Genomic DNA, 27,270 nt, shown 5'->3' with positions numbered 1-27,270 from the left:
AGTCGCGCGTTTGGATGGACAACGAGACAAGAGACGCGGCGATGGACAAGTTGGAACGCATGTCAGTGAATATCGCGTATCCGAACGAGCTGATGGACGATCAAATTGTCATTGATTACTACAAAGGGCTTCACGTGAAGGAAGACGAGTATTTTGAGTCGCAACTGAGAAGTGACGCATTTTTGGCGGATAAAAGTTTTGAACGGCTGCATGAACCGGTAAACAATACAGATTGGCGGGATTTGACATATGTCGCTGTGGTCAATGCTTTTTATCATCCATTGATGAATTACATAAGTAAGTCGCTATTTTGAAATTTGTTAATGATTTTTTTTTTAATTTTAATTTTTTTAGTGTTCCCGGCTGGAATTCTTCAAGAACATTTCTTTCAAGCAGACCGTCCGAGATACATGAATTACGCTGCAATTGGCTTCGTTATTGGACATGAAATTACTCACGGATTCGATGACATGGGTTTGTATTTTTTTATAATAAATTTAATTTTTAACACTATTTTGAATCAATTTTTATCTAAATTATTGTTTTTTTTTTCAATAAGAATTTTTTCATCAATTTTTTTGAAACATCAGAAAAAAATATTATTTAATTTTTAAAAATTTCAAATTATAAAACTTAAAATATTTTGCATGAAATTAATCATATTTTACTTTTTTTTTTAAATTTTTAACTCAAATTTAAAGCAATTTTGATTTTAAAAATTTTTTTGGTTCCATGAAATTATTATTTATGAAATATTTTTAATTAATTAATTAAATTTTGAATTTTTTCAAATACGAATCAATTAGTTCTCAAGTTAAAATCCCTAAATTCACAAACAATAATTGTCAAAAAATAAAAAAAAAATATTTTAAAAAATTAAAAATTATAAAGAGCCCAAAAATTTTATTTTAAGGAAATTTTTGATTTATTTTTTTTTTGTTCCACTGGATTTTTTATGTGACCAATAAAATTAAAATAATTTGAACCAATCTTTTAAATTTACTAAAAAAAAATTTTTTCAGGTTCCCAGTTCGACGTTGACGGCAATCTCCGTAACTGGTGGCAAGCGGAAACCCTTCAAAACTACCAAAAACGCGCGCAGTGCATGGTCGAGCAATACGGAAATTTTACAGATCCCGAAGTCAATGTCACTCTAAACGGCATCATTTCACAAGGAGAAAACATTGCTGATAACGGCGGCTTAAAAGAAGCTTATTACGCCTACCAGCGATGGGTCCAAAAGAATGGCGACGAAGCCCCGCTACCCGGATTGAATTACAGCACAAATCAACTTTTCTGGATCTCCGCAGCGCAAACGTGGTGCACCAAATACAAGCCCGAAGCTCTGAAATACGCGATAATAACGGACTCACATTCGCCCGGGAGATTCCGCGTAATGGGACCTTTCATGAATTCCGAGGCATTCGCAAAGGACTTTGAGTGTCCGCGAGGGTCTCGCATGAATCCCGTTGAAAAGTGTGAGGTGTGGTAGTTTTCTTTTTTGTTAAAAATAAAAGTTTTTTTTTTGTTAAAAATTAAAATTATTAGAAATAACGGAAATTTTATTCAATTTTCCGCCCGCCTAGTACAAATTTCCGCGAGAACTGATAAGAAAAATCGATTATGCATGCTTGTAGTACAAATTTTCCCAAGATGTACGCACGAAATGTGTGCAAAGCAAGCTTTTACGATACTCGAGGCAAACCAAATAAACATATCAAGTAACTGTTCATTTTGTGAATGGATGCGCAGACATGTAATTGTACGGAAAATTTTTGTGACAAATACAGGAATCGGAGAGGGGAAATTCACTGGTTCTGTATTTTCAGCTGATGATGATCAATAAGCTTAAATTCGTACGTATAATAAAGGCAAGTATGGAATTTCTACAGTAATGTTTCTTATAACTAGACTTGCTAGAGGATATCAATTAAGGTTTTCAACAAATTTATTTATAAAAAAAAAATCTGAGATGCTTCAGATTTTTTAACTTTTTTATCCAAAAATTAAAATAAAATTTCCAAAAATAAAAATTGAAGATATTTTAACACATAAACTGGATAAATTTATCGGAAGTTTAAAATTTTTTACTATTTTTCATTTTTTTTTTAGATTTCTTAAATTTTTGATTCCGTATTGAGAAATTAATATTAGAAAATTTAAATGTTTTTTGAAATTTTTTTTTCTGTATTAGAAATTTTAAGTATTTTATTTATTTATTTTTTTACATAAAATTTATGGTAGGTAAAAATATTTAAATCCATAAAATAATTGTCAAAATTAAAAAAAGTCTAAAAAATTAATTTAAGGCGAATAAATTTATTATTTTCATTTTTTGTCCCATGAGGATTTTCATAAATATTTTTGAATTTTTTAACATTTTAGACGTTAAACGTTTATTTTTAATATTTATTTAATTTTACTTTAAATTATTTCCAAATTTGAACTCAAAAGTGAAGAAAAATCGATTCGAAAAAAATTAATTGAGGTCACGTGACTTAAAAATTTTTTTTTCTAAATTTCAATTGGAAACGTCTGATTAAAGCCAATTTCTTTTGTTTTTTGTGTGATTTTAACGTAAACAGTAATTTTTCGATTAAAAAGTTTCAAAAAATGTCAAAAGTATTTAAATTTGATTTTTTTCCCTAAATTTTTGGACAAAATCGGAGGGGGGCGATGGATATATTGTATTTATTCGCCTTATTGAAATTTGATATTTTTAAATTTAAATTGGATAAAAACAAATATTTTTAAAAAATTCGTTCAGTAATTTTTTGAAAATTTTTTTAAATACAATTTAGAAAATTTAATTTTTTTCCTTGAATTTTTTTTTACAAAATTTCAATATGAGGTGGAAAAAATGAAAATAAATAAAAAAAAAATTAATTTAAAAACTTTAAAAAAATGTCAGAAAAAAAACATAAATTTTAATTTTTTTTTTTTCATTTAAATGCCACTTTCCTGTACCTCCCCGTTGTAAATTCCCGTACAACGAAACGTCTCACACTGGAAAAGCTCTTGAAAAGCGAAAGCAGTTAGTGGTGGGGATGCCGCCATTTTCCTTTCGTCACTCCATTTGTCTCCCTCATACCTTCGCATTGCACGTCAATCGCACCTCTTCCGTACTCTCTCGCACGCAACAACAGTCAGGCAGCAGGAAAAATTTTACTCGAGACCTACATTATTTCACATATGTGAAAATTGAGTGTGCAATCCTAGTCCACGAAAACAGATTTAATTTAATATTTAAGATTTTTAATAGTTAATAAATCGCAAGAGCAAAATAAAAAGTTTTATCCGGAGACAACACGCGTGAAAATTAGAGTGAAACTTACCGAGAAGAAAAAGTGCGAGCCCAATTTTTGGTTTTCAAATTCGAACAACGAGCAACTTTTATACACATACAAAAAAAATATAAATAGTCCAAAAAAAAAGGTAATAAAATGTGAATGTGTCTGACACGATAAATAGCTCTTTGGTGAACATTTTCAATCATTTTCATAAATAAAGTGCCAATTCACGAAATATATGTAAAAATAATTGAAAGGGACTGGAAATATTGTCTGCTGCGAGTGCAAAAGATACATGTATAAAAATCGATAAGTTATCATTTTCCACGTAGAACTCTCATACGCAGCGCTGCGTACGTAATAAAATGTTGTACTTTGCCAGAGAGAGAAGACAAGGTGGAGGGTTATTGTCTATTTTTCATTCATAAAATACAAAAAAAAAAAAAAAGACGAAAAAGGTTTTTATTATCTGCTCTCCGTGTGCTGCTCGGAAAGTGGATTCAATTGATACGAGGAACAAAAATATGTGAAATGGAATGCACAGAATTGAATAAGAAAGGAAAAACTCAATATGTTGTTTGTCGGGCAGGAAGACAATGAACAAATGTTTGTTTAATGATGAAATTCTTTTCTTTTGCACGTCGTCGTCTTCCATTCTCTCAGTGATTAGTATTTATCATGCGATGCGATCTGCATGATTTATTTACATGCCACAGAAAACGGGTGACGTAAAGTGAGAAAGTGTGACCTTGAATTGCGACGTATTTACTTGTTAACTAGTCAACGATTGGGGATTAAATTTTTGCTCAATTCTACGAAAAATTTTGTGGGAGGAATAAAATTAAATTTTGCTCCAAATGGTATTGCGGTTATAGATTGCACAGAAACAATTGTTGCAAAATAATAAATTGGCAGATGTTTTAATTAAATCTGAGTATTTATAGATATTGATTCTCTAAATGAATTTGTAAATTGGATGTATTTAGTCTGAGTTAAGCCCAGACTATGTTTTTTTTTTAAATTTGCTCATCTTATTGAATTTTATGATCTTATTTATAAAATTTTAATTGACTTTTAATATTAAAAATTTTAAATAGAATGCAACAAGCATTCAAAGTATAATAAAAAAAATAAACTTAAATTTCTCAATTGTGATAAAAATGAAAAAAAAAAGAAATTTAAAAATATCCCTTTAATATTTTTCACTACCGAGATATGTGTACAAAACTGTTTAACTAACTCTATTTTATTTTAGCGGTATCTGTACGGCAGTGCAAGATTTTCCCTTGAGAGTACTTCTTAACTTTTCAGTGGTATTAAAAAATATAAAAATATATTAAACCAAAAAGTTTAACACAAGGATAAAATATTTTTCGTAAAAAATTATGAAATCATCAACTTTGCAAAGATCTAAAAAATTTGAATAATTTTTTTTAATTAAGGCCACTCCAAATTTTTTTTGAACTTTTTGTCCCATGCCCCATTTCAAAAGTCGAAAATCCAAAAATTTCATCAAAATTGATCGTTTTTTGGTCTTTTTTCATATTTTTTCAAGAAATTTTACAAAATTTTTTAAAATATTTTCAATTTTTAAAAATTTTTGTATTAAAAATCGTATTTTAACATGAATTTTCTTCTTTTAAAAATTTTTTTCCAACAATTTTTTTGACAGTTTTTTTACGAAAATTTTTTGTTTAAATTTTTAACTTGAAATACTTTGAGATAAATTTTCAATTATCAAATCTCAATGTAGATTAAAACAGACATAAAATCAAATTTTTTAATTTTTTTTATCACAAATTTTAATTTTCTTATAGTTAATTTTACTCTTAAAAATTCAATATTTTTAAATAACACCAAACAGATTTTGTATTAAAAAGTATTTCAATTTTTTTTTTATTTTGCCCCCCCCATTTTGAAAAAAAGTTTTTGGGACAAAAAGTTCGAAATAAATTTGGAGCGGCCTAAAGAGTCAATAGAATAAGTAACACACAATCAGTTTTTGACAAACTCAGAAAAACTCTTTTCAGATTTTTGATGTTTTTGGATTGTAAAAATTGATTTTTTTTTATTATTGTTAGATTAGAAAATTAAAATAATTTTATGACGAAAAGTTATAATCTATACTGTTGAAATTTTAGTTACAATTAAAATACAATACTGTATATTATACACAGTAAGAGACGTGGAAAATTGATATTTTTGGCTTTTCTGAAGCAATGGTAGGTTTGCGGGCACATGTTTCTTGGCAAAAAATGATCTACTGAAGACAACGAACAATTCCAGTGAAAAAAATTTTTTTCAAAAAATTTTGATTTTAGACCAAAAATTCCAAACTTGCTCTAAAATCATAAAAATCGCCAAAAATCGAAGTTAAGGTGAATTTTTTTTTTACTAGGATTAATCGTTGTCTCGAGTAGATCATTTTTTGCCAAGAAACATATGCCCACAAACCTACCATTGCTTCAGAAAAGCCAATGAATTTGTACCCATAATACTCCAGCATAACCCGAACTCTTAAAATATTTTTAAAAAAATTGAATGAATTTAAAATACAAAACTTGACAAGTTTCCAGTAACAGGATAACTGTTTTGCCAAGAGTTAAAATATCAAAATCTATTAAATTGTGAAATGTGTCTCGTTTAATGGATTCTTATTACAAAGCTTTTATGTCTGAGGTAAATTTCAGTAGAAAAGAAATTTGAGCTTGTATTTGAGAGTCTGTAGGCAAAATGTCTGTATTGTTAAACAAACAAAGTATTTTAATAGAATTATATTCAACCTTATATCCATGTCACGTCAAGATATTTTTCTGGAATAATAGTTCTAATCTCCAAGGGATATCATGTCTTATTGTCGTCTAAAAATCGCAAAATCTGGTCCTAGAATATTCTCGAAATTTCACAAAGCCATAGAAAAAAAGTAAATTTTAGGTGAAAAATTTAAAAAGTTTTTATTTAAAAATAATAAATAAAATAAAAATCATAAAAAAAATTTGGTTAAAAAATATTGAATATTTTTTAAAAAGCTCTAAAGTTGCCTGTATATTTTTTTTATGAAATTTGAACATTTTTAGAAGAAAAGAATCAGTAAAATAAATATAAATATTTTAAACATGAAAATAAAGGAATTTCCTAAATTTGTCAACTAAAATTCATAATTTTTCTCAAGATTTTAAGAAAATAATCTAAAAATTTCCTGAAAAAGAAATATTTGAACTAAATTAATTCGAACCAGATCGTGTGATAACTCAGCTTTCAATTATTTCAAAAGAGGCACTTTGAATTTTCCACATTGAACCCTAATTTTTACTTGCAAGACCGCAATAAACGCAACAATTGGTGTCACTTGCCAAAAATAAACTATCACCACCATATTGAAAACACTTGTCTATTTATGTACTGACACTTACACTTTTTTTTCACATTGTACTTTTACATTGATGATGACCCAACTCTAATTTGCATACAATATTATCAACAATTGAGTCGCTCGTGCTGTCGTCGTGCCTTCAAACAACCAAAAGTTGCAACCAAACAAAAAAATTTCAGTTTAAATTTAGACGTGGCTTTGATAAATTCCATTTTTAGCGAGTTTTTGTTCTTTTTTTTTGTTGCTGGCTGGATCAAATCAATCATTGAGCGCCATGACGTACATGGGTCCAACAAAAGTCATTTATTTCAATGGAATTCGTGGGGTTCGTTTTTGTCCCATTTTTTTTTCATCTTTTTCTGCCATTTGTATGCAATTGTCTGATGAATTATTAATAAGCAAGACTAGTGGCTCCAAATAAAAAAGCACATGTTGTTCTACGACAACGACGATGATCTTGCGTCATCAATTTGTTTGTGTGACACGCTGAAAAAAAAATGGAAAATGTAATAATAAAGTGAATAAAAAATAAAACATGAAGCGACTAAGAATAGGAAAAAAAAGAGAAATTATGTGATGATAACAAATTGCATAGAAATTACTACGAACCGCAATGTGAACAGCGGCAGCGTGACAACGACAGGAACGGAATACGAACAAAAATTCCAAAGGACAAAGTATTAATGAGGAACGCCTCTGTTCGCTACATGTTGAAACACAGCAAGATATTGCTGTCAATATTGTACTTGAATTCATTCTCGATCAATTATGATGCTAACGACATTCATAGAGTACAAAAAAAAACAAATAACGACAAGATGATATCGCATTAACTTTTAAGTAGTTTTTATGGGCCTAACATTTTTTAAATATTTTTTAAAAAAATTTTTTTCAAATTTTTAAAAACTTTTTTAAAATTTTTGAAATACTTTTTTATTTTTTTAAAATTTTATATTTTTTAATTGATTTTTTAATTAAAATTGAAATTTTCAATTAAAAATTTTAATAAAAAATTTTAAAATATTTTTTAAAATTTTTTGTTATTTTTAAATATTTTTTAATTAATCAATTAATTTTTTTCCTAATTCAAAAAATTATATTTTCTAATTTTTGTACGTTTATTTTGGTCCAAATTTTTTGCTATGTTTTCGAAAATCTTTTTTCAAAAATTTTCATTTTTTTTTAAATTTTTTCAAAAAATTCAAAAAAGTTTTGTATAAAAACATGAATTTCAAAAATCAAAATTTTTTGACTGTTATATTTAAAAATTTTTTTGATTTTTTTTTTTAAATTTTTTTTTTTAAATTTTTAAAAATTTTTTTTTTTTGACATTTTTTCAAAAATTTCAATAATTTTTTTTAAAAGTTTTTCGTATTTTGGGGCAAAAAAAAAAAAAAAGTTAAAAATTTATTTTCAAAAATTTTTTTTGAAAAACATATTTTCATGAAATTTTTTTAAAAAATTTTTTGACGGTTATTTTTATGAAATTTTTTTATTAAAATTTATAACTTGAAATAATTTCAGATCAATTTTAAATCATCAAATCTCAATGTAAATACCACAAAAACTACTAAAATATTCATTAAAGACAAACATTTGTAAAAAATTTTCATTTTGAATGAAAAAGTATTTCAAAACATTTTTTTATTCTTTTGGGACAAAAACATCGAAAAAAATTTGGAGCGGCCTTAATGACTTTTTTCAAAAATACCTAAATTAATTTTAAAAAACTTTTAAAAAAATGCTTAAATTTTTTTACTTTTTTTTTCAATTTGTTAAAAAATTTAATAATTTTTCAAGGTTTTTTAATATTTTTTACAAAATGCACTTTTGTATTATTTTCTATCTCCTTACATCGACTGCAAAATTAACGATTTTCATTTTCCACAATAAATAATCATAATACAATGTCAAAAACACAAAACAACTGATTGTACCTACTTACACAAACACATGTGAATTGAAAATGTTACTTACCGTTTCTCTTTATTTGTTCGACAAAACAAGTTATTAATGATGTGGGTCAGGGTTAGAAATTTTATTTTGTATTCTTATCTTTTCTAATGAAATTTTGTATTTCTTTTACGTTTTTTTTTTTGTAGATGGCCGGTGGAGATCCAAAATGGCAAAAAGATGCGGCAGACCAGAACTTTGACTACATGTTCAAACTGCTGATTATCGGAAATTCGAGTGTGGGAAAGACGAGTTTCTTATTTCGATATGCCGATGATTCGTTTACCTCGGCATTTGTGTCGACCGTTGGAATTGACTTTAAGGTGAAAACAGTTTTTCGTCACGACAAACGAGTGAAGTTACAAATTTGGGTGAGAAATTTTTTTGACTGCAATTTTTAAGGAAAAGGTTTTGATTTTTTGTGAATTTTTAGGACACCGCTGGACAGGAGCGATACAGAACGATTACGACAGCCTACTATCGTGGCGCCATGGGTTTCATTTTAATGTACGACATCACCAATGAAGAAAGCTTTAATTCCGTTCAAGACTGGTGCGTTCGAATTTTATTCGGAGGACTTTTCCCGGATTTATTTATTTTTTGTTTTATCATTTTTTTTAGGGTGACACAAATCAAGACCTATTCATGGGATAACGCACAAGTGATTTTGGTCGGAAACAAATGTGATATGGAAGACGAACGTATCATTTCATTCGAGCGAGGCAAGCAACTGGCCGATCAATTAGGTGTAGAATTTTTCGAAACGTCAGCAAAGGAGAATATTAACGTCAAGGTACGATTTTTAATTTGTCCTCCATAAATTAGTTTTCTAAAAAAAAAAAATTTTGCCGTCTCAATTTTTTTTTTATTTTTTTAAACTTTTATTTAAATTTTAAATTTTTGCCCTATTTTTAAAGTCGTAAATTTATTGAGACAAAAAAAATCAATGAAAATTTTATATTTTTAGAATTTAATTTTTTTTTTGTTCTACTTTGTATAAATTTCCTTCTCTTAAAATATTTTTCATAAAATTAACATATTTAGTTTGAAATTAAATTGTTTTTTAAATTCAATAAATTTTAAGTCTTAAAAAAGTTAAACTAACAATACTTTACAGTAAATAACTTAAAAATTTTTATTTTTGAAAAAAATATTTTTTTTTTTCAATAAGGCCGCTCCAAATTTTTTTCTATGTTTTTGTCCCCTGCCCCATTTCAAAAGCCGAAAATCCAATTAACTTAAAAATTTTTTTCATTTTTGAATTTTTTAAATTTTTTGATTTTTGAATATTTTTTTTTTTAAAATTTTCTTATTTTGAAAAATTAAATTAAATTTTAAAAAAATATTGAATAAATATAAATAAAATATAAATTAAAATATAAATTATTTTAAAATTTATTTTAAATACCTACAATTTTATTTTTAATAAAAGCAAATAAACTTTAAAAAAAACTTAAAAATAATCAAAGTATAAGAAGTTTGAAATAATTAAAAACTTATTTTTTTTATTTCCAGAACTGCTTCGAACGGCTAGTCGACATAATTTGCGACAAAATGTCTGAGAGCTTAGACTCGGATCCGACCCTCGTGGCAGGCGGCCAAGGACAACGTCTCACAGACCAACCACAACAGGGTGGCACTCCAAATTGTAATTGCTAAAAAGTACCTACAACAAACACACACGACTTCAACTATTATTAAAAATGAAAACTTATTATTATTATAAATATAAACAAAAAAATACAACTGTTACAGATAAAAAAAAATATATAAATAATAATAAATAAAATTATTACCGATAGTCTCGCTTCTTAAAAATATACCGAAAAATCTAGAAAATGAATGAAAACCGTTGAAAAAAAATCATAATAAAAAATGTTTCATAATCCTTTCTTATACATTATTAAATTTATTATTAAATTTTCATCCATCATACACAAAACAAAAAATATTATAATAATGTTACAATAAATAGACGTTAGATGTTTTCAACATAATTAAATAAATAAAAAAAAACTTCTAAAGAACGACCACTTTTTATTGTAAATTTTATATCTTCATGTCTTTTATTTACATTTAATAATTTTTTTAACTGAAAATACATCTCTTATGATTATACAAATGATGATAATCAATAAACACAAAAATATCAGAAAATGAATAAAATTCATAACAAAAAATTTTTAATAATTTTTTCGAAAAATTTACTTGATTTGAAACTGCCACGTGTTAATAAAAACACACAACAAAAAACACATAATCCGTAAAAAAATTATTTATGTTGCATGAAAATGTTTGGTAGCTCATATAAATAAAATTATTGCACTGGTAAAAAATATTTACAAAAAAAAAACTCACTTGTTTGTGTCTGAAAAAATAAGAAACGTCTCGTGTAAATAAATATTTGTTATGTAGGAAAAGAAAGAAATAAAGCGTTATTGAAAAACTTATACATTTTAAACATTTATAAATTTAAAATCATAATCAATAAAATATTTTTTTTTCGGTAACATCTTAAATTTCCATAGAAAAAATATTAAATCATCATGTTACTACAGTATTCAAACAAACCATCATTAAATAAGAAGAAGAGACATGTTGTTTAGAGTATACATATAGAAAAGAATCTAGTAAATATCCAATAAAAACGCTTTGATTAGCTATAGTCATAAATAAAAAAAATCATTTTATGAGAAAAAAATATAGTCTTTAAAAAAAACGGATTCTTTGACAAAAAAAAATACAAAAATAATTAAAATAAAATTAAAAGAATGATAAAAATGTATTGTAAATGTATACGTGCCTGCATGACTTTATTTACAAAATCACTACGATCATTTCAAAAAAATATACAAAATAAAATCTTTTGTGCGGTAAATACATTTTACAACTACATTTTCTTTCTACAAACTAAATTTTACACGAATTTCAAACTCTTTTGTAAAATCAATCGACATAAAATTCATGAAAAAAAAACAAAATTATTAAAAATTCAACAAGTTGTTAAGTTTGGACGTATTCATTTACTCATTCCCCCATCAAAGAAAAATTAAAAGTATATAAAAACAAATTATTAAAAATTACATAAGCGTATCAAAATCCAAGCTAACCAATTAAATTGTATTATTAAAAAAAAAGTAAAAAATTATTATTATTAATTATTAATGAAAAATAAATATAAATAATAAAAAAAATATAAATTCAATGGATAAAAGTGGTGGATAAAAAAAGAAAATACTAAATAAATATAACTAAATATACGAAAAAAAATTTTGTTTTATTTAATGAAGTTGAAGAAATTTGATGATTATTTTAGAAATTTTTTCCTATATTTAAAAAAAAAATTGTTTGCATGTTTTTATTTTTAAATTTTTTTTCTTAAACTTTTCACAAAAAAAAAGTTAAAAAAAAATATATTTTATATGTCACCCTTTCCTTCAATTTTGTCGAAAAACTTCAGGGGGAAAATAAAAATTAGATTCTCCCTAACATTTAAAGATATAAAATAGTTCTAAATTGTTCCTCAAGAAAAACTTAAAAAAAAAGTGGAGTCGAAAACATTTTTGTCTATTGAATCGTCCTAAATGTCAAAAAAATTTGCTTAGGACTAGAGATTCCAAATTTCCGGGTATTTTCAGAGGACGATTCTCGTGATGGGAAATGGAAAGAACCCTGAGTATTTAGGTTATTTTTTATTTTTAAAAGTTAATTTTACGATAGAAATCTGTCTAAAACGTTATTTTAAATGCTTTTTTAATCTTTAAATTAATTTATTTATTATTTCTATATAAATTTAATAATATCATTTTTTGTCCCATGAGGATTTTTATGAAGAGGGATAAAAATAAATATTTTTGAATTTTTTGTTTGTAATTTTTCGACGTTTTTAGACGTTAAATGTTGATTCTTAACATTTATCTAATATTAATCAATATTATTTTTATAGATCCTTTTTGAATTTGAACATAAAAATGAAGAAAAATCAAACAAAATCTCCCAAAATAAAAATTTTTGAAAACAAATTATTTTAGGCACGTGACCAAAAAAAGTTTTCTTCTACATTTCAATAGGAAACGTCTTGTTAAAGCCTGGGTTAAAGCGAATTTCTTTTGTTTTTTGTATGATTTTATCGTAAACAGTAATTTTTAAGTTAAAAATTCCAAAAAATGTCAAAAATATTTTTCCATTTTTAATTTAATTTTTATTTTTTCCCCTGAATTTTTTCGACAAATTCGGAGGGTGGACGACAAAAAATGGATATATTAAATTTATTCGCCTTAATCAAATTAATGTCGAACATAAGCCAAAAAGAGTTAATTTTATCAACAAAAAATATCTGCACGTCTAACAAATTTATCATTGAAAACAGAAAAAAATCCCGTGACAAGCTAAATTTAATTGAAATTTTCGAAAAAACCGGGAATCGGTTCCTTCTTCAAAACCGAGTACCCGAGAATTCCCGAGCCGGGATTGGAATCTCTACAGGACCACCTCACAATTTTCATCATGTGTCATTAGACTTTATTGATACCCGCGAAACGAGTTTCTGTGTGTTTTTCTCAAAAATAATCGTTATTAATTCGTGTTAATTTGTGGAAAAAAGCTTCATCATGTCTGGAGAGCTTCCGTTCCGCGCCGAGTATGCCAAAAGTGGACGTGCCAAATGCAAAAACTGCAAAGAAACTATCGAAAATCAAACCTTACGTCTTGCTGCCATGGTTCAGGTAATTTTTTTACGCTTTTCGAGCAGGTAGAATTATGTAAATTCTTAAACCTTCAATTTTTTTCGTTAATTCTTTAGTCCGCGTTCCATGATGGCAAACAACCAAATTGGTTCCATTTTGATTGTTTCTTCAAAAAACAACGCCCGGCTTCAGAGGGTAAGTGTTTATTTACAAAAAATATCGCGTTTCAAAAATTTATTGTTTGTTTACATTTACATTTCAGGCGATATCGAGCACTTTAATTCACTGAAATACGAAGACCAGAAACGTATTCGTGACCAAATCGAAGCACTTTCGGGCGTAGTTTTGCCAGCGGCAAAGGGAAAAGGCAAAAAACGATCAGCAGCTGGTCCGTCGTCACTCGTTCTCAAAGATTTTGGTGTCGAATATTCGGCATCGGGTCGTGCTACGTGCGCCGGATGCCAAATCAAGATTTTAAAGGATGTCGTTCGCGTCAAGAAAACCGTCTATGACACGGAAGTGGGCATGAAATTCGGCGGTCAAGCAATCTGGCATCATTTGGATTGTTTTGCAAAAATTCGCGATGAACTGGGTTTCTATGAGTGCGGCGACAAGTTGCCGGGCTTCAATACGCTTTCCAAAGACGACCAAAAAGAAGTTAGAAAAATGCTTCCGGCAGTCTCGATGGACACGGTTCCCGTTAAAAAGGTCAAAAAGGAGGAATTGGACGAAGTTGATGCCGCAAAAGCTGCCGAAACGGAAGACTTGATCAAGAAACAGTCGAATGCGCTGTACAAACTACGTGGCAAACTCGAAAGTAACATGAGCAAAAATGATTTTATCGCGATTTTGCAGAAAAACAAGCAACAAGTTCCCGAAGGTAAAGACGCCATTTTGGATCTCCTCACCGATATCATGGTATTTGGAGCTCTCAAGCCATGCGAAAAATGCCAAGGCCAGTTCCAGTTCACAAATACCGGCTACAAATGCACCGGCGACTTGACAGAATGGGTAAAATGTGAAAATGTCACGCAAGATCCACCACGCGAAAAATGTCACATTCCGTCGTACTTGAAGGAAAAAGTCGATTTTCTGAAAAAGTACAAATCGAATGTCATGAAACGGACGTTGCGCTATGTGCCGCCCAGTGGAAAGGCATACGCCCAACGTGGTCCCGGCTACAATGTGAAGAAAGAAGAGGAAGGACCGCGTGTTAAGAAGGAAAGACCTCCATTGTACAACATGGAATTCGTGATTCTCGGCAAGACGACCATACCGAAGGACGACATCAAGGAGCGAATTCGTTTGTTGGGCGGAAAAGTAGTGACGAAAATTCATGAACGCACCGCCGCCATCATTTCCAGCAAGAACGAAGTGGAAAATATGAATTTTCGCATGGAAGAAGCCAAAGATCATGCGATTCAGGTGGTGCCGGAAGCCTTTTTGGAGCATGTTGAGAAGAAGGGAGGCGCTTTGGAGTACATTCAAGCGAGAAGCATTTGCGATTGGGGAAGTGATGTAAGTAAAATAGGCTAAAAAATATTCAAGAATTTTTTTTATTTCTTCCTGCGTGATTTTTTAATGGATTTTTTGAGAGAAAATGTAAGAAAATACCAACTCAATATTTTCGATATTTTCTTACAGATTTTGTCAAAATTATTTGTTAAAAAAAATAATTATTTAAAATTTTTTTCTATGTTTTTGTCAAAAAATTTCAAAAGCCGAAAATCCAATGGGGCAAAATAAAAAAAAAAAGTTAAAAATTTCATCAAAATTGACCATTTTTTGGTCCTTTTCCTTATTTTTTCAAGGAATTTTCAAAAAATTTTAAAAATATTTTTAATTTTTTAATTTTTTTGTGCTGAAAATTGTATTTTAACATGAATTTTCTTCTTTAAATATTTTTTACAAAAAATTACTTTTCAAAATTTTTTGACAGTTATTTTTATGAAATTTTTTTGTTAAAATTTTTAACTTGAAATACTTTCAGATCAATTTTAAATCATCAAATCTCAATGTAAATTCCACAAAAACTACTAAAATATTCATTAAGGGCACAAATTTGATAAAATGTTGTCATTTTGTATGAAACAGTATTTCAAAACTTTTTTTTTTATTTTGCCCCCCCCCATTTTGAAAAAAATTTTTTGGGACAAAAACATCGGAAAAAATTTGGAACGGCCTTATTTAAAAGAAAAAAATTAATTTCGCTAAATTTTCAAAATGTATATAAAAGTGAAAGATCCTCAAAAATTCAAGAAAAAATAGTTACGACTTTAAAAAACACAAAATCCAAAAATGTAGAAAATTTTCTCAAAAATATTTTAAAAAAACAAGAAAAATAGAGGAACGAGAGTTCTTGGTAAAAAAAGTACATTTTTAATTTTTTTTAAATTATTTCCAAAAATTGTTCGAAAATCATCAAAAATCGTTCAAAATTATTTTTCTTAAAGAAAAACTTCTGAAATTAAACTTTTTTTTTCTCATGAGAAATTTACTTATGAAAAAAAACGACGCATTGTCCGACGTCTTATTTTAAAAGTTGAAATTTTATTTTTTTTCTGAAATTCTAAAAAATAATTGGAAAAACATTTAATTTTTGTTAAAAACGTATTTTTTTAAAAATTTTTTACAATTATTTTTTTAAGAAATTTTTTTTACTCCATTTTTTTTTTAATTATTTTGAAATGTTAAAACAGGATCATGAGGTAGATCCAATATCTGCGAAATTTTTCACAAATAAATTGACGAACATTATTATTTGTTTTAACAAAAAAAAACTAAAATTTTGAAAAAATTTTTAAAAATCGAAAAAAAAAATCTGAGCTTTTGTGATACGAAAATTAAATTTTAAATGAAAAAAAAAATATTGAAGTTAAAGATTGATTTTGAGCCTTTATGTTATAACTATGTGAAGTAATTTAAAAAAAAAACGTGTAAGGCCGCTCCAAAGGAAACCTAATTGTTTTGTCCAAAGTTTTTTTAAATGAAGGGCAAAAAATAAAAAAATTAGAAATACTTTTTTTCATACAAAATGCCAAATGTTTTAAAAATTATTGATCTTTAATTGATATTTTTGTTGTTTTGAGTTTTTTAAAATTAAAAAAAAATTAATATCATAAAAATAACTGTCAATTTTTTTTTTAATTCAATTATTTTCATGAAAATTATTTTACAAAAACTATTAAAAATTGAAAATTTTATGTTGAAACGATTTTGAATACAAAAACTATTAAAAATTGAAAAAGTTACTTGAAAAATTATGAAAATACACCAAAAATAGCTAATTTTTGACAAAATTTTTAACTTTTTTTTTATTTTGCTCCATCGGATTTTTGAATTAATTTCAGTTCCGTAAAAATTTAATTTATAATTTATTTTTTTGTTTTTTTAGCCTGCCACTCGTGTTCCATCGGAAGCTGAGCTGAAATCCAAATCGAAATCCCTGTACGCCAAATCAGAATCATCCAAAACGGTCAAGGTTCAATTGAAAGGCGGCACCGCTGTCGACCCCGACTCTGGCCTTGCCGACAAAGCTCATGTCTACAAAGAAGGCAAACACATCTGGAACACAGTGCTCGGCCTAACCGACATCCAATCCGGCAAAAATTCCTACTACAAAATGCAAATCTTGGAAGGCGACAAAAGCAAGCGTTACTGGTTGTTCCGCGCTTGGGGTCGCATCGGCACGACAATCGGCGGCAACAAAGTCGACAACTTCGCCGACCTCGAGGAAGCCAAAGAAAAGTTCGAGGAGCTTTACGAAGAAAAAACTGGCAACATGTGGAACTTCCGTCATCAATTCGTGAAGCGTCCGGGCAAAATGTACCCGATCGACGTGGATTACGGTGCCGATGAAGGCGTCAAAAAGTTGGATACGGAAAGCAAAATCAAGTCGGAATTGCCAACGCCCGTACAGGATTTGATCAAATTGATCTTCGACGTGGAAGAGATGAAGAAAACGATGATGGAACTCGAGCTGGACACGGAAAAAATGCCTTTGGGTCGTTTAAGCAAGAAACAACTGCAAAAGGCATATGCTGTACTTACCGAATTATCTGGTTACGTCACTAGCAATGCAACTAACGATCGTTTTATTGATGCCTCGAACCGTTTTTACACCCTCGTCCCACATTCCTTCGGCACGGAGATGCCCCCTTTGCTCGATACCCTCGAAGCGATTACCGAAAAGATCAATATGCTCGACAATTTGATCGAAATCGAGCTGGCTTACAGCATGTTGAACGAAGAAACCGATGCCGAGAAGAATCCCATCGATGGGCATTATCAACAACTCAAGACCGATATCACGCCACTCGACAAAAACTCCGAAGAATTCCAAATTCTCCAGAAATACGTCAAGAACACGCATGCCGAGACGCACAATCAATACGAACTCGAGATCGAGGACATTTTCCGTGTGGCTCGCAAGCACGAAGATCGTCGTTACAAGCCATTCAAGAAGCTACACAACCGCAAATTGCTCTGGCACGGTTCGCGTTTGACCAATTGGGCGGGAATTTTGTCGCACGGCTTGAAAATTGCGCCGCCCGAGGCCCCAGTTACCGGTTACATGTTCGGCAAGGGTATCTACTTTGCGGACATGGTCTCCAAATCGGCCAATTATTGTTGTACGTCGCGTACAAACCCCACAGGCTTGTTGATGTTGAGCGAAGTGGCACTTGGCAACATGCAGGAATACACAAAGGCGCATTATGTCGAAAAATTGCCGGCTGGCAAGCATTCCGTCAAGGGTGTCGGCAAAACATTCCCCGATCCGAACAATGTGAATGTCCGCGAAGACGGCGTCGAGATCCCGTATGGCAAACCCATGTCTGATCCCTCGATCCGCTCCGATTTACTCTACAACGAGTATATTGTATACGATGTGGCACAGGTTAAATGCGAGTATTTGCTGAAAGTCAACTTCAAATACAAGATTTAAACTTTTTTTTCCTAAATTTTTTGTTACCTACCTAAGATATTGATATAAGAAATTTTTTGTATTGCCAAAATTGAGTTTTTGTTACAGTTTCAGTTTTTTTTATTGTGTTTTGAGCATAATCACTTTATATAAATAATAAAAACATTGAATAAACATTGACTTATTGCTAAAAACTGTCGATATTTTGTAACTTTTCATAAAATTAAGCACCTTAAAACTCATTTTAGTAACTTTTTCCTTAAGTTTTGTATGGAAGACTTTGTTTTTTTTTAAATATTTTTAAGACTTTTTGTGACCACAAATGGCTGTTTTTGTGGTTTCTTAAACTAAATCACTGCTCATTATAACTTTGTGTTGGTAATTGTGTTGGCATCAAAGGTGTATTTCGTGCCAGAGCCCTAAAATAAATATTTTATTAGTTAATTTAAATTTTTTTAATTGAATTTCGGAACTTACATTTAGATGCGGTGAGTTCAATGTCTGTTTTCTCTTCAAATGCCTCGCTAACGGTGGCACGAAGAGGTCATAGTTGATCTTGAACTGGTTTCCATCGATGTGGATTTTGTCTTCGCCCGCACAATTTGCCAACTCGAAGCAAAAACTGAAGACGTAGCCGAGCACGAGACTCACTAAGAAGCCAAGAACGACGGACCAGAGGTAAGAAAGTCGGTACAAGTAAAAGTAGCTGAAAAGAAAAGTGAGTTATTGAGTGTTTTTGTTGAGTTGGAAAAATTCTTTGAATAGAACTCAATAATTTTGGCTATTTTTTTTTAATAAAATGGGAGTGAAAAATTAAGTTCTATGAGGTTTTTTTAACAGAAAAAATAAAAAATTTTGATAGAAAAGTAAAAAGTAAAATTATTTGAAACTTGCGTCTAAATTTTTTTTTAACAAAACTACGTTTTTTTTTTAATTTTTCACCTAGGTACTTTAATTTTTTTTTCATATAAGAAAGTTACAATTTCTAGAGCATATTTTCATATTTTCCAAATTTATTTTTTTAAATAATTTTTAGTCATTTTTTAACAAAAAATTTTTAAGAATTTTATATTTAAGAATTTTTTTTTAATATTTTGCTTTAAAAAAAATTAGCAGTAATTTTTTTATGTTATTTTTTTCTTTCAATTTAAACTAAAATATTTTTAAATCAATTTTAAATAAACAAATTTCAATGTTAAAAAAACTGAAAAATTTTTTGGTAAAAAAAATTAAATAAAAAAAATATATATGTATTTTCTGCATTTTTTTCAAAATTTTTGGAGAAAAAAAAAGTTTAGATTTTTATTAGAGAAATTTTAAATTTTTAAAATTTAGGAAAATTTAAATTTGAAAATTAGAGTTCTTAAAAAATGTGTAAAATTGACTTATTTAGAATTTTTTAACTCTGACAACAACCGAAGAACTTTTAAAAAAAATTAAATATATTAAAATATCAAAAACGAAAATTTTAGTCATAATTTTGGACTAACTTTTTTTTGTTTTTTGATTTTTAAATGGAAAAATATTATTGACTTTTATTTTTTTAAAACTTTAGTAAAAAAAATCATTTAAACTTACTCTGACGGCTGCTTTTCCTCCTTCAAAAACGATTTGGTATCGCTGTCTTGCGACAAAAGTCTCTCAAATTGCGGTAATTCAGTCGGTGTTTGCGGCGTGACATCAAACATTGGCACCTGGAACATTTCATAGACTTTCGTGTTGTTCCTGTCGAACATCGAGCAGTCTCCTGTGGTGCTATTGAGGAACGGTAGTGATGGCGGAATTGGTTTCGGACCCCCAAATCCGATCCACGCCGTGAATGCCAATCCCAATAACACTCCACAAATTGCTCCTCTTTGATTTCCTCGCACCGTGCACATTCCCAGCGTAAAAAGACCAAAAAGTGGTCCTCCAATGACGCCAAAAATCGTGAGAGACGCTTGAAGCACGCCTCCCATATTTTTCGCCCAAAAAGCGACTCCGATGCAAAGTAAACCGGAAACGAGTGCAATTAATTTTGAAATCCACGACGAATGTCCCTCGTCCAGAGGCTTTTTGCTGACACATTTGTACACGGGTTTGATGTAGTCTTCGAGGAAAACGGCCGCCAGTGAGTTGACAGCGGAAGAAATCGACGAAAGACACGCAGAAAAGATGCCCGAGACGAAAAGTCCGGGCAAACCTTTGAGATGACCCATGGCGTCGACCACAAAAAGGGGCATTACTTGATCACGTTGCGATATGTAACCATCTTCGACGGGATCACACGTTCGGTAGTACCAGTAAATGCAGAGACCGCTAAATGACGTTGACAGAGACAGGCAGGAGAGGATGGGCCAGTTGATCCATAACGCAGTTTGAGCTTTTTTCAGAGATTTGACGGTCAATAATCGCTGAACTTGCACCTGGTTGACGGCGTACAAGGAAAGATATGTAAATCCGCCGCCAATTATGAGACTCCACCATGTGTGTCGTACTGTGGGATCCACGCTGAAACTAAAAAATTGATAAAAATTAAGTTTTTATGAAATTTTTACGTATTTTTGTTAGTTAAAACACGAAAAAGTTATGAACCCATTAGTGAAACCCGTAAAAAAGTTAATGAAACACCGACAGACAACTCCTACCTCGACACATTAAAAATACTACCACCATCAGAGGCAACAGTTCTAGTAACATGATGACTGTAAATGACATAAGTAACAAGCACAGGAGACATTTTAAATGGAAATTCACCACAAAATTCCAAATTTCATCCGAAAATTTTACTTACTTCCAAAATTCTAATCGTCCTCCCGCTCTTGCCGCTTCAAAAATTGGAGCAACTCCCCCAGCTTCGATAATGGTCCAAATGATAATCGACCAAATCGCCGCAAACATGAGTAACGACTGGAACACGTCAGTCACGAGCACAGCCTTCATGCCACCAATTGTCGAATAAAAAGTACAAACTACTCCGATAATTATGATAGACCAGTCTTTGTGGAGGCCCGTTACCGCTTCCAAGGCCAGCGCTGGAGCGAATAACGCTATTCCCATGTATAATACCATTTGCACTGTGTAGGCGGCCGATGCGACAAATCTCGTCGCCTTGCCAAATCGCTTCTCTAAATATTCGTAGGCACTGCTCGATTGAAGTCTATAGAATACTGGTAGAAAGAGATATGCGGCGATCGGAGTCGCGAGACCATAGGAAATGTTGATGACGATAAATTGCGTTCCAAATTGATAATTTTCATTGGAAACGCCCAAAAGGGTGACGGCAGACATGAAACTGGCCATGAGACTGAACGAGACGGGCCACACTGTCATACTTCGATCAGCCATCAGGTATTCCTGGAAAGAAAGGTTAATTTTTAATAAAACTCTCTTCAATAAAAAAAAATTTTAAGAAAAAAAGTTAAATAATTTTTCAAAAAAATTTAAATAATTTTTAAAAAAGATTAAATAATTTAAAAAAATATAGTTTTTTAAGACGAATAAATTTAATATTTTTTTCATTATGAATTTGTTTGAAAACTTCAGGGAGAAAAATAAAATGGAAGTTTTTTTTAAATTAAAATTTCGGAAAAAAAAATCAAGTCACGTGACCGATTTTAACTTTTTTTCGCTAATTTATTTTTTATGACTTCAATTACATATTCAGACATTTCTAAATGACAAAATTAATTCAATCCAAAAAATCAACGTTTAACATTTATGTACGAATTAAACAAAAATTAAAATATATTTTTTTATTAAAATATTTATAACACAAAAAAAATGTTAAATTTATGAAATGAAAATATTTTTTTTTAATTTAGAAAATCCTTTGGACATTAAAATTAATTTTTATTTATTATTTTTATTTTTAATTTAATTTTATTTTTAAATTTATCTTAAAAGATTTAAAAAAATTAATTAATAATAATCATTAATTAAATTAAAATTAATTAATTAATTTATTTATTAATTAATAATTAAAATTAAATTAATATTTTCAAAAATATTTTAAAAAATAAAATTATAAAAGAAATATTAAAATTGAATTATTGAAAAAAAAAAAATTTTTTTTACATTATTGCATTAAAAAAACAAAATTGAAAAAGAACTTACTTTTGTTGTTTTTTGTTTGCCACCAGTGCATCGATAATAGACCCCGATGCCGGCAGAGATGGCCAACATAAGTCCAAAAACCACATAATCCCATACTGAAAACGTGGCCATTTTGTGTGAACGTTAAAATTAATAAATAAGCAACAACTTAAACATAAATCAATCTCATGAATATTCAAGTTCCAATTTCTGAAAAACAAATAACAAGAAATATTTTTGTTTATTTTTTAGAAGGTGTGTCATAGAAGTCGACTACATTACATAAGCAAATCATGAAAGTGTTGATAATAGTTCTCATTTAAAATATTCTCTTTTGTTTTTATTTATTTATTTTTTTTTTTAATAGAAAAGTCATTGAACTTGACCTGATTTGAATTTTTTTAAAAAGAATAAAATTATAAAAGAAATATTAAAATATACTACAAAAATTATATTATTGATTGATGCCAGCGGAGATGACCAACATAAGTCAAAAACCACATAATCCCATACTGAAAACGTGGCCAATTTGATTTTTGGATTAAAAAAAAGTTCTTCTAGGAAAAAAATTTTTATTTCCTTTATTCGATTATTTCCCATCAAATTTTTAAAATTATTTTTTCTTTCTAAAAATATTTTTGCAAAAAAAAATTAAATATTTACTGGAAAACCCACTTCCCAAAAATATTATAAATTTCCGTCAAACGCGTAACTTTTCAAAAATAAACACAATTTTCCAGAAAATTTCATCTGCAAGTCGTTAAAATGCAACATTGTGTTAAAAGCTGGTCATTAACATCCAATTTATGGGACACCAGACATCATAACAATTTTTTTTATTTCACATGCGGAAAATACGCGAATTTTTTTCAAGTGTTTTTCCTGTTTTCTCACATTTATTGACGTCTATTTTTATTTCGTCCTAACATTTTATCGTGTTTACGGTTCATTTTGCACACAGATTGTCGTTAAATTTCGTATCAAGTTCACTTTTTTGGCAAACTCACAAAAATTCACTTTTTTACAATGTAATTGATTTTTGTTTAAAATAGAATTTTAAATGAAAAAAAAAACTTCCTTGAGTGCATTCGAAATTTCACCACAAATCTAACTCAATTCAATCAATCGACTAAATTGACAATCAATTTGTTTATCAGATTTCAAAATTTCTATCGTCATACAGAGTTTTGATAAAAAAAAATTTCAAGCAACATGCATGTAAACTCCTAATTGACCTTTAAACGAATTTCATAACTCTCTTTCCGTCAATTCTTCGCGTGTTTCTTAATAAACGTTTGCTTGCTTGTTGTAAATTGATTCGTAGTACTGTGTTAATAAGCTTATTGCTTATTTATGGCCATTGTCCGAATAAGTAGAATAGCGCCAATGTCTGTCAATCATCAGAAATATTTTTTTTTTCATATATTTCACAAAACCAACTTTTTACTTTGCTTCATATATAAACCCGCATTTGGTCACTGTTTAGTCGGGAGTTTGGTCTGAAACATCACTATTACAACTAGAGCGGTTCACTTTACGAACTACTACTTATTACTTATTATTATTAGTCAACCACATATTTACTACTCTACGGCTTTTGCATTGCATATTTGCTTTGACCGAATCTCAGATTAGAGATTTAAAGAATCGCTTGTTCTGCCAATATCGTTTAATTTAATGTCGTTACGGCGACGCAAGTAGTTAGGAAAATAATATAAAATAATTAAAATTGATCACAAATTAAAACACACGAAGAAGATCCATGTGTAGAAAAGATTCATAAATAATGCATATCGTTAAAGAAATATAGTGATGTGATTGCGATCATAGCTCCTTTTTGCATGAGAACTTTTTGTTGATATCAAAATAAATAAATTTAATAAAATAATAAAAATGGTCTAATTTTAATTTAAAGGTTTTGTTCCTATATTAAATTTTTTTTCCACAAAATATTGAATTTAAAAAAAAAGTTTTTAATTATTTTTGATAAAAAAAAATACTTTTTTACGTAAAAAATATTTTGATTAATTAATTTATTAAAATTTTATTTTAATTGTATTTAATTTTTATTTTTATCAATTTTTTAATTTTTATCAAATATTTTTTATTAAAAAAAAAATACAAAAAAATATTAAAAATTTATAAGTTTATTTTTTAAATTTGATTTATCTAAGAATTTTTTATTTTTTTTTTTGTATCTATCGTGTTTTTTTTAATAGAAAAAATTGGATTTATCAAAGATTTTAAAGTTAGAAATTTCCGGTTAGTTCTTGTTGTGTAGTTTTATGGCTCCTTATGGCTTGTCAGCTGTCTATAAAAACTGCTACACAAATTAAAGTTAAGTTGGAAAAACGTGAATAAGATAAGAAATCATGCTTGCTTAAGTCGATTTGATAAGATTGTGACAATGTATATCAAAATTTCAATGATCGACTATTCAACAAATTAACTAATCCCTGAGAGTTTTTTATTTTTTTTATTTTTGGAAAAACACTTAAATTTAAAATTTAATAAAGTCGATAAAATCTTGTTATTTTTCAGGAAAAATAAAAATGATTCTCCATAATTATTTTAAAAAAACGAGGGTAAAAAAATTAATTTTAATTAATTTAGTTTTTTAATGTAAAAATAAATTAAATTAAATTTTAAAAAATTAACATTTTATCATTTTTGGTGCCAAATCTTCAAATTTTTTCATTTTATTTATTTATTTTATTTAATTAATTATTAATTTTTATTAATTTATTAGTTTAATTAATTTATTATTATTATTATTAATTATTTTTTATAATTTAACTGGAAATAACTTATTTTTTTATTTTATAGCAAGCGGTATTATTTAAAAAATAATTCAAATTCACTAAATTCTCCTAAGCGCGAATAATTTTAATTAAATTCATTCTTATTAGAGCTTATTTAACTTTTTACCATTTAACTTTTCACTTAAAACTTACAAATCCACAACTTTTATTGTTATAACTAACAATGGCAATAAAATAAATCTACTGACTCGCCAAAAAAAAATCAGACATCAAAGTGTCGTCTAACATTCTTTTTTAAAGTGATATTCAAGTATTTTGATAAAACTATTATTATTTTATGGATCACAATATACACCTGACAACGTCTTAATTTGTCATGTATTTATTTATTGACACACTTGTTATAATTTTTGCTTTTTATTGCCCACTTAATATTTTTCATTATCTTTATTATCACAATTTTTTTCTTGTTTTGACTTCTTCACTCTTTTGAAGATTAAGTTCAATGTTGTAATTCTCGATAATATTAAATAAAAAAAACAAACGTGGCCTTGAACTATTTACTTCTTTTTTATAAAAAAAAATTCTTATGTTGTTGCGAGAGTACCGCTATGATATAACAAAATGTAGGCATATGTAAAGGGGATTCTAACGACAATCAAAGTGCTGTGTGACGTCGAAATTGTTGTTTTCTCTCTCTCGTCGATTCTCACGAACTGGCTTATGTAATGTGACGACATGCGTTATTATTATTTTTGATTTCAGATTTTAAATCGATTGGATTTTGATAAGAAACCCGGAGACTCACATGGACTGAATATCAAATTTTATGAACAACTTTTTTTTTTTTGTTAAAACCACATGAACAGAATCACTTTTTATCGTCAATTGTGGTTCAATTTAACTTTTGTTGTGTCTCTACTCATTTTTTTTTTATTTTTTTAATATTTTTCAGGTACATTCACTTCTGTATTTTGACTTATTTTATCGTACGATCGAATGACTTTTCCTGCATTGACAAAATTTGTAGTTTTTTAACACAAATTATTTGTTTGTTCACAATAAATATTTTTTTACACTAAAAAAAAGTGAAAACATTCGATGATAATATGAGTGATGAGAGAATGCACAGTAAATAATAAAATACATAAGAATTTTACTGTGAATTATATTGAAATACGCAGGCGCGGCGTATCACATCGTTCAAGTTCGACCGCAAAAGTACTACTGAGCGTTGTGAATTTCATTCAAAAGTTTTTATATATTTTTGGGGAGTTCGGTTTAAATGTTTTTAATTCTCTCTGAACAGAGAGAACGAAACCGGTTCAAGTCACTTGTATGAAATTTGATTTGTATATTTAATGAAAAGTCGTTTAATATAATTCTTGTGTCTTTTTTTATAGAAAACTAACCAGAGGTGGAAAAAAATAATTTTTTTTCGGGATGAAAAATTATTTAAAAAAAATTAATTTTTAAATTTCCTCTGAATTAATTTAATTAATTAATCTTTCACATTTTAAGAAAAAATAATAATTAAAGTTTTATTTTTTTTTTCAATAATTTTCCTTTTTTTCTAAAAAAACTCTAAATTTCTTAATCAGTTTTTAGATTTTTGCACTTTTTACCGCCATTTTAACTATAAAAACAATTCGCAGTAATTAAAAAAAAATATGGTAAAAGGGAGTAGGCAATGAATATTACACAAAATTTTTCTTAATTTTCACGATTTTTTTTGTTTATTGTCCTATATTTCGTAATTAAATTTTTAAAATTAAAAATTTATCAATGGAAAAATTCGTGAAAACTTTTAAAAATTCTTTTAAATAAGAATATTTTTTTCAAATTTGTGTTGATTGCAGAACTTTAGGGTAAATTTTCGCTTTTTGACGAGTGAAACAAAGTTCACGGTTTACGTTAATTTTATCAAAAGCAAATAATCTTATCAAGTTAGTTCTTATCTTGAATTAGTAAAAAATTCACACAGTTCACTTTATAACTTCAATCGATACACATCGTTTTTTATTTAATTTGCGACTTTCAAATTTTGTATGAATCATGGAAAATATTAACCAAACACTTATTTTAAAAAATAATTTAAACTTGTCAGAAAATCATGAAATTGTACAAAAAGTCATTAATGGAAATTTCAAGTACGGAACTTTAATTATTCTTGGATTTGACAAAATATTTGACGAAAAAACAGAAAATA

At 28.3% G+C, this 27,270-nt stretch overlaps 3 protein-coding genes across 5 annotated transcripts; 2 read left to right on the top strand and 1 right to left on the bottom strand.

Moving 5' to 3' along the window:
• The first annotated feature begins 3,219 nt into the window (after positions 1 to 3,219).
• LOC134831507 (ras-related protein Rab-3) lies at positions 3,220 to 10,365 on the top strand. The gene is made up of 5 exons (XM_063845248.1): positions 3,220 to 3,435; positions 8,766 to 8,987; positions 9,050 to 9,168; positions 9,238 to 9,409; positions 10,132 to 10,365. The coding sequence occupies exons 2-5, from the start codon at positions 8,766 to 8,768 to the stop codon at positions 10,273 to 10,275; spliced, it is 657 nt and encodes a 218-aa protein (XP_063701318.1). The 5' UTR covers positions 3,220 to 3,435; the 3' UTR covers positions 10,276 to 10,365.
• A 2,795-nt stretch (positions 10,366 to 13,160) lies between these two features.
• On the top strand, positions 13,161 to 18,400 carry LOC134832836 (poly [ADP-ribose] polymerase). 2 transcript variants are annotated; one of them, XM_063847026.1, is made up of 4 exons: positions 13,161 to 13,340; positions 13,418 to 13,496; positions 13,564 to 14,819; positions 16,696 to 18,400. In XM_063847026.1, the coding sequence occupies exons 1-4, from the start codon at positions 13,227 to 13,229 to the stop codon at positions 18,244 to 18,246; spliced, it is 3,000 nt and encodes a 999-aa protein (XP_063703096.1). In that variant the 5' UTR covers positions 13,161 to 13,226; the 3' UTR covers positions 18,247 to 18,400. The 2 variants fall into 2 exon arrangements, with proteins under 2 accessions (XP_063703096.1, XP_063703095.1); XM_063847025.1 differs by having other exon boundaries at positions 13,418 to 14,819.
• LOC134832838 (putative sodium-dependent multivitamin transporter) lies at positions 18,335 to 26,269 on the bottom strand. Of its 2 annotated transcripts, none has more exons than XM_063847027.1 (6): positions 25,870 to 26,269; positions 22,321 to 22,509; positions 20,999 to 21,561; positions 19,804 to 20,721; positions 18,703 to 18,931; positions 18,335 to 18,644 (listed from the first exon to the last, which is right to left on the bottom strand). In XM_063847027.1, exons 2-6 carry the CDS (start codon positions 22,429 to 22,431, stop codon positions 18,588 to 18,590), a joined length of 1,878 nt encoding a protein of 625 aa, XP_063703097.1. In that variant the 5' UTR covers positions 22,432 to 22,509; positions 25,870 to 26,269; the 3' UTR covers positions 18,335 to 18,587. The 2 variants fall into 2 exon arrangements, with proteins under 2 accessions (XP_063703097.1, XP_063703098.1); XM_063847028.1 differs by having other exon boundaries at positions 26,222 to 26,247.
• Positions 26,270 to 27,270: the final 1,001 nt, after the last annotated feature.

Source organism: Culicoides brevitarsis, chromosome 2, assembly GCF_036172545.1.
Source record: "Culicoides brevitarsis isolate CSIRO-B50_1 chromosome 2, AGI_CSIRO_Cbre_v1, whole genome shotgun sequence".
Classification (NCBI taxonomy): Eukaryota; Metazoa; Arthropoda; class Insecta; order Diptera; family Ceratopogonidae; genus Culicoides; species Culicoides brevitarsis.
This window is presented reverse-complemented; position numbering and strand designations above follow the sequence as displayed.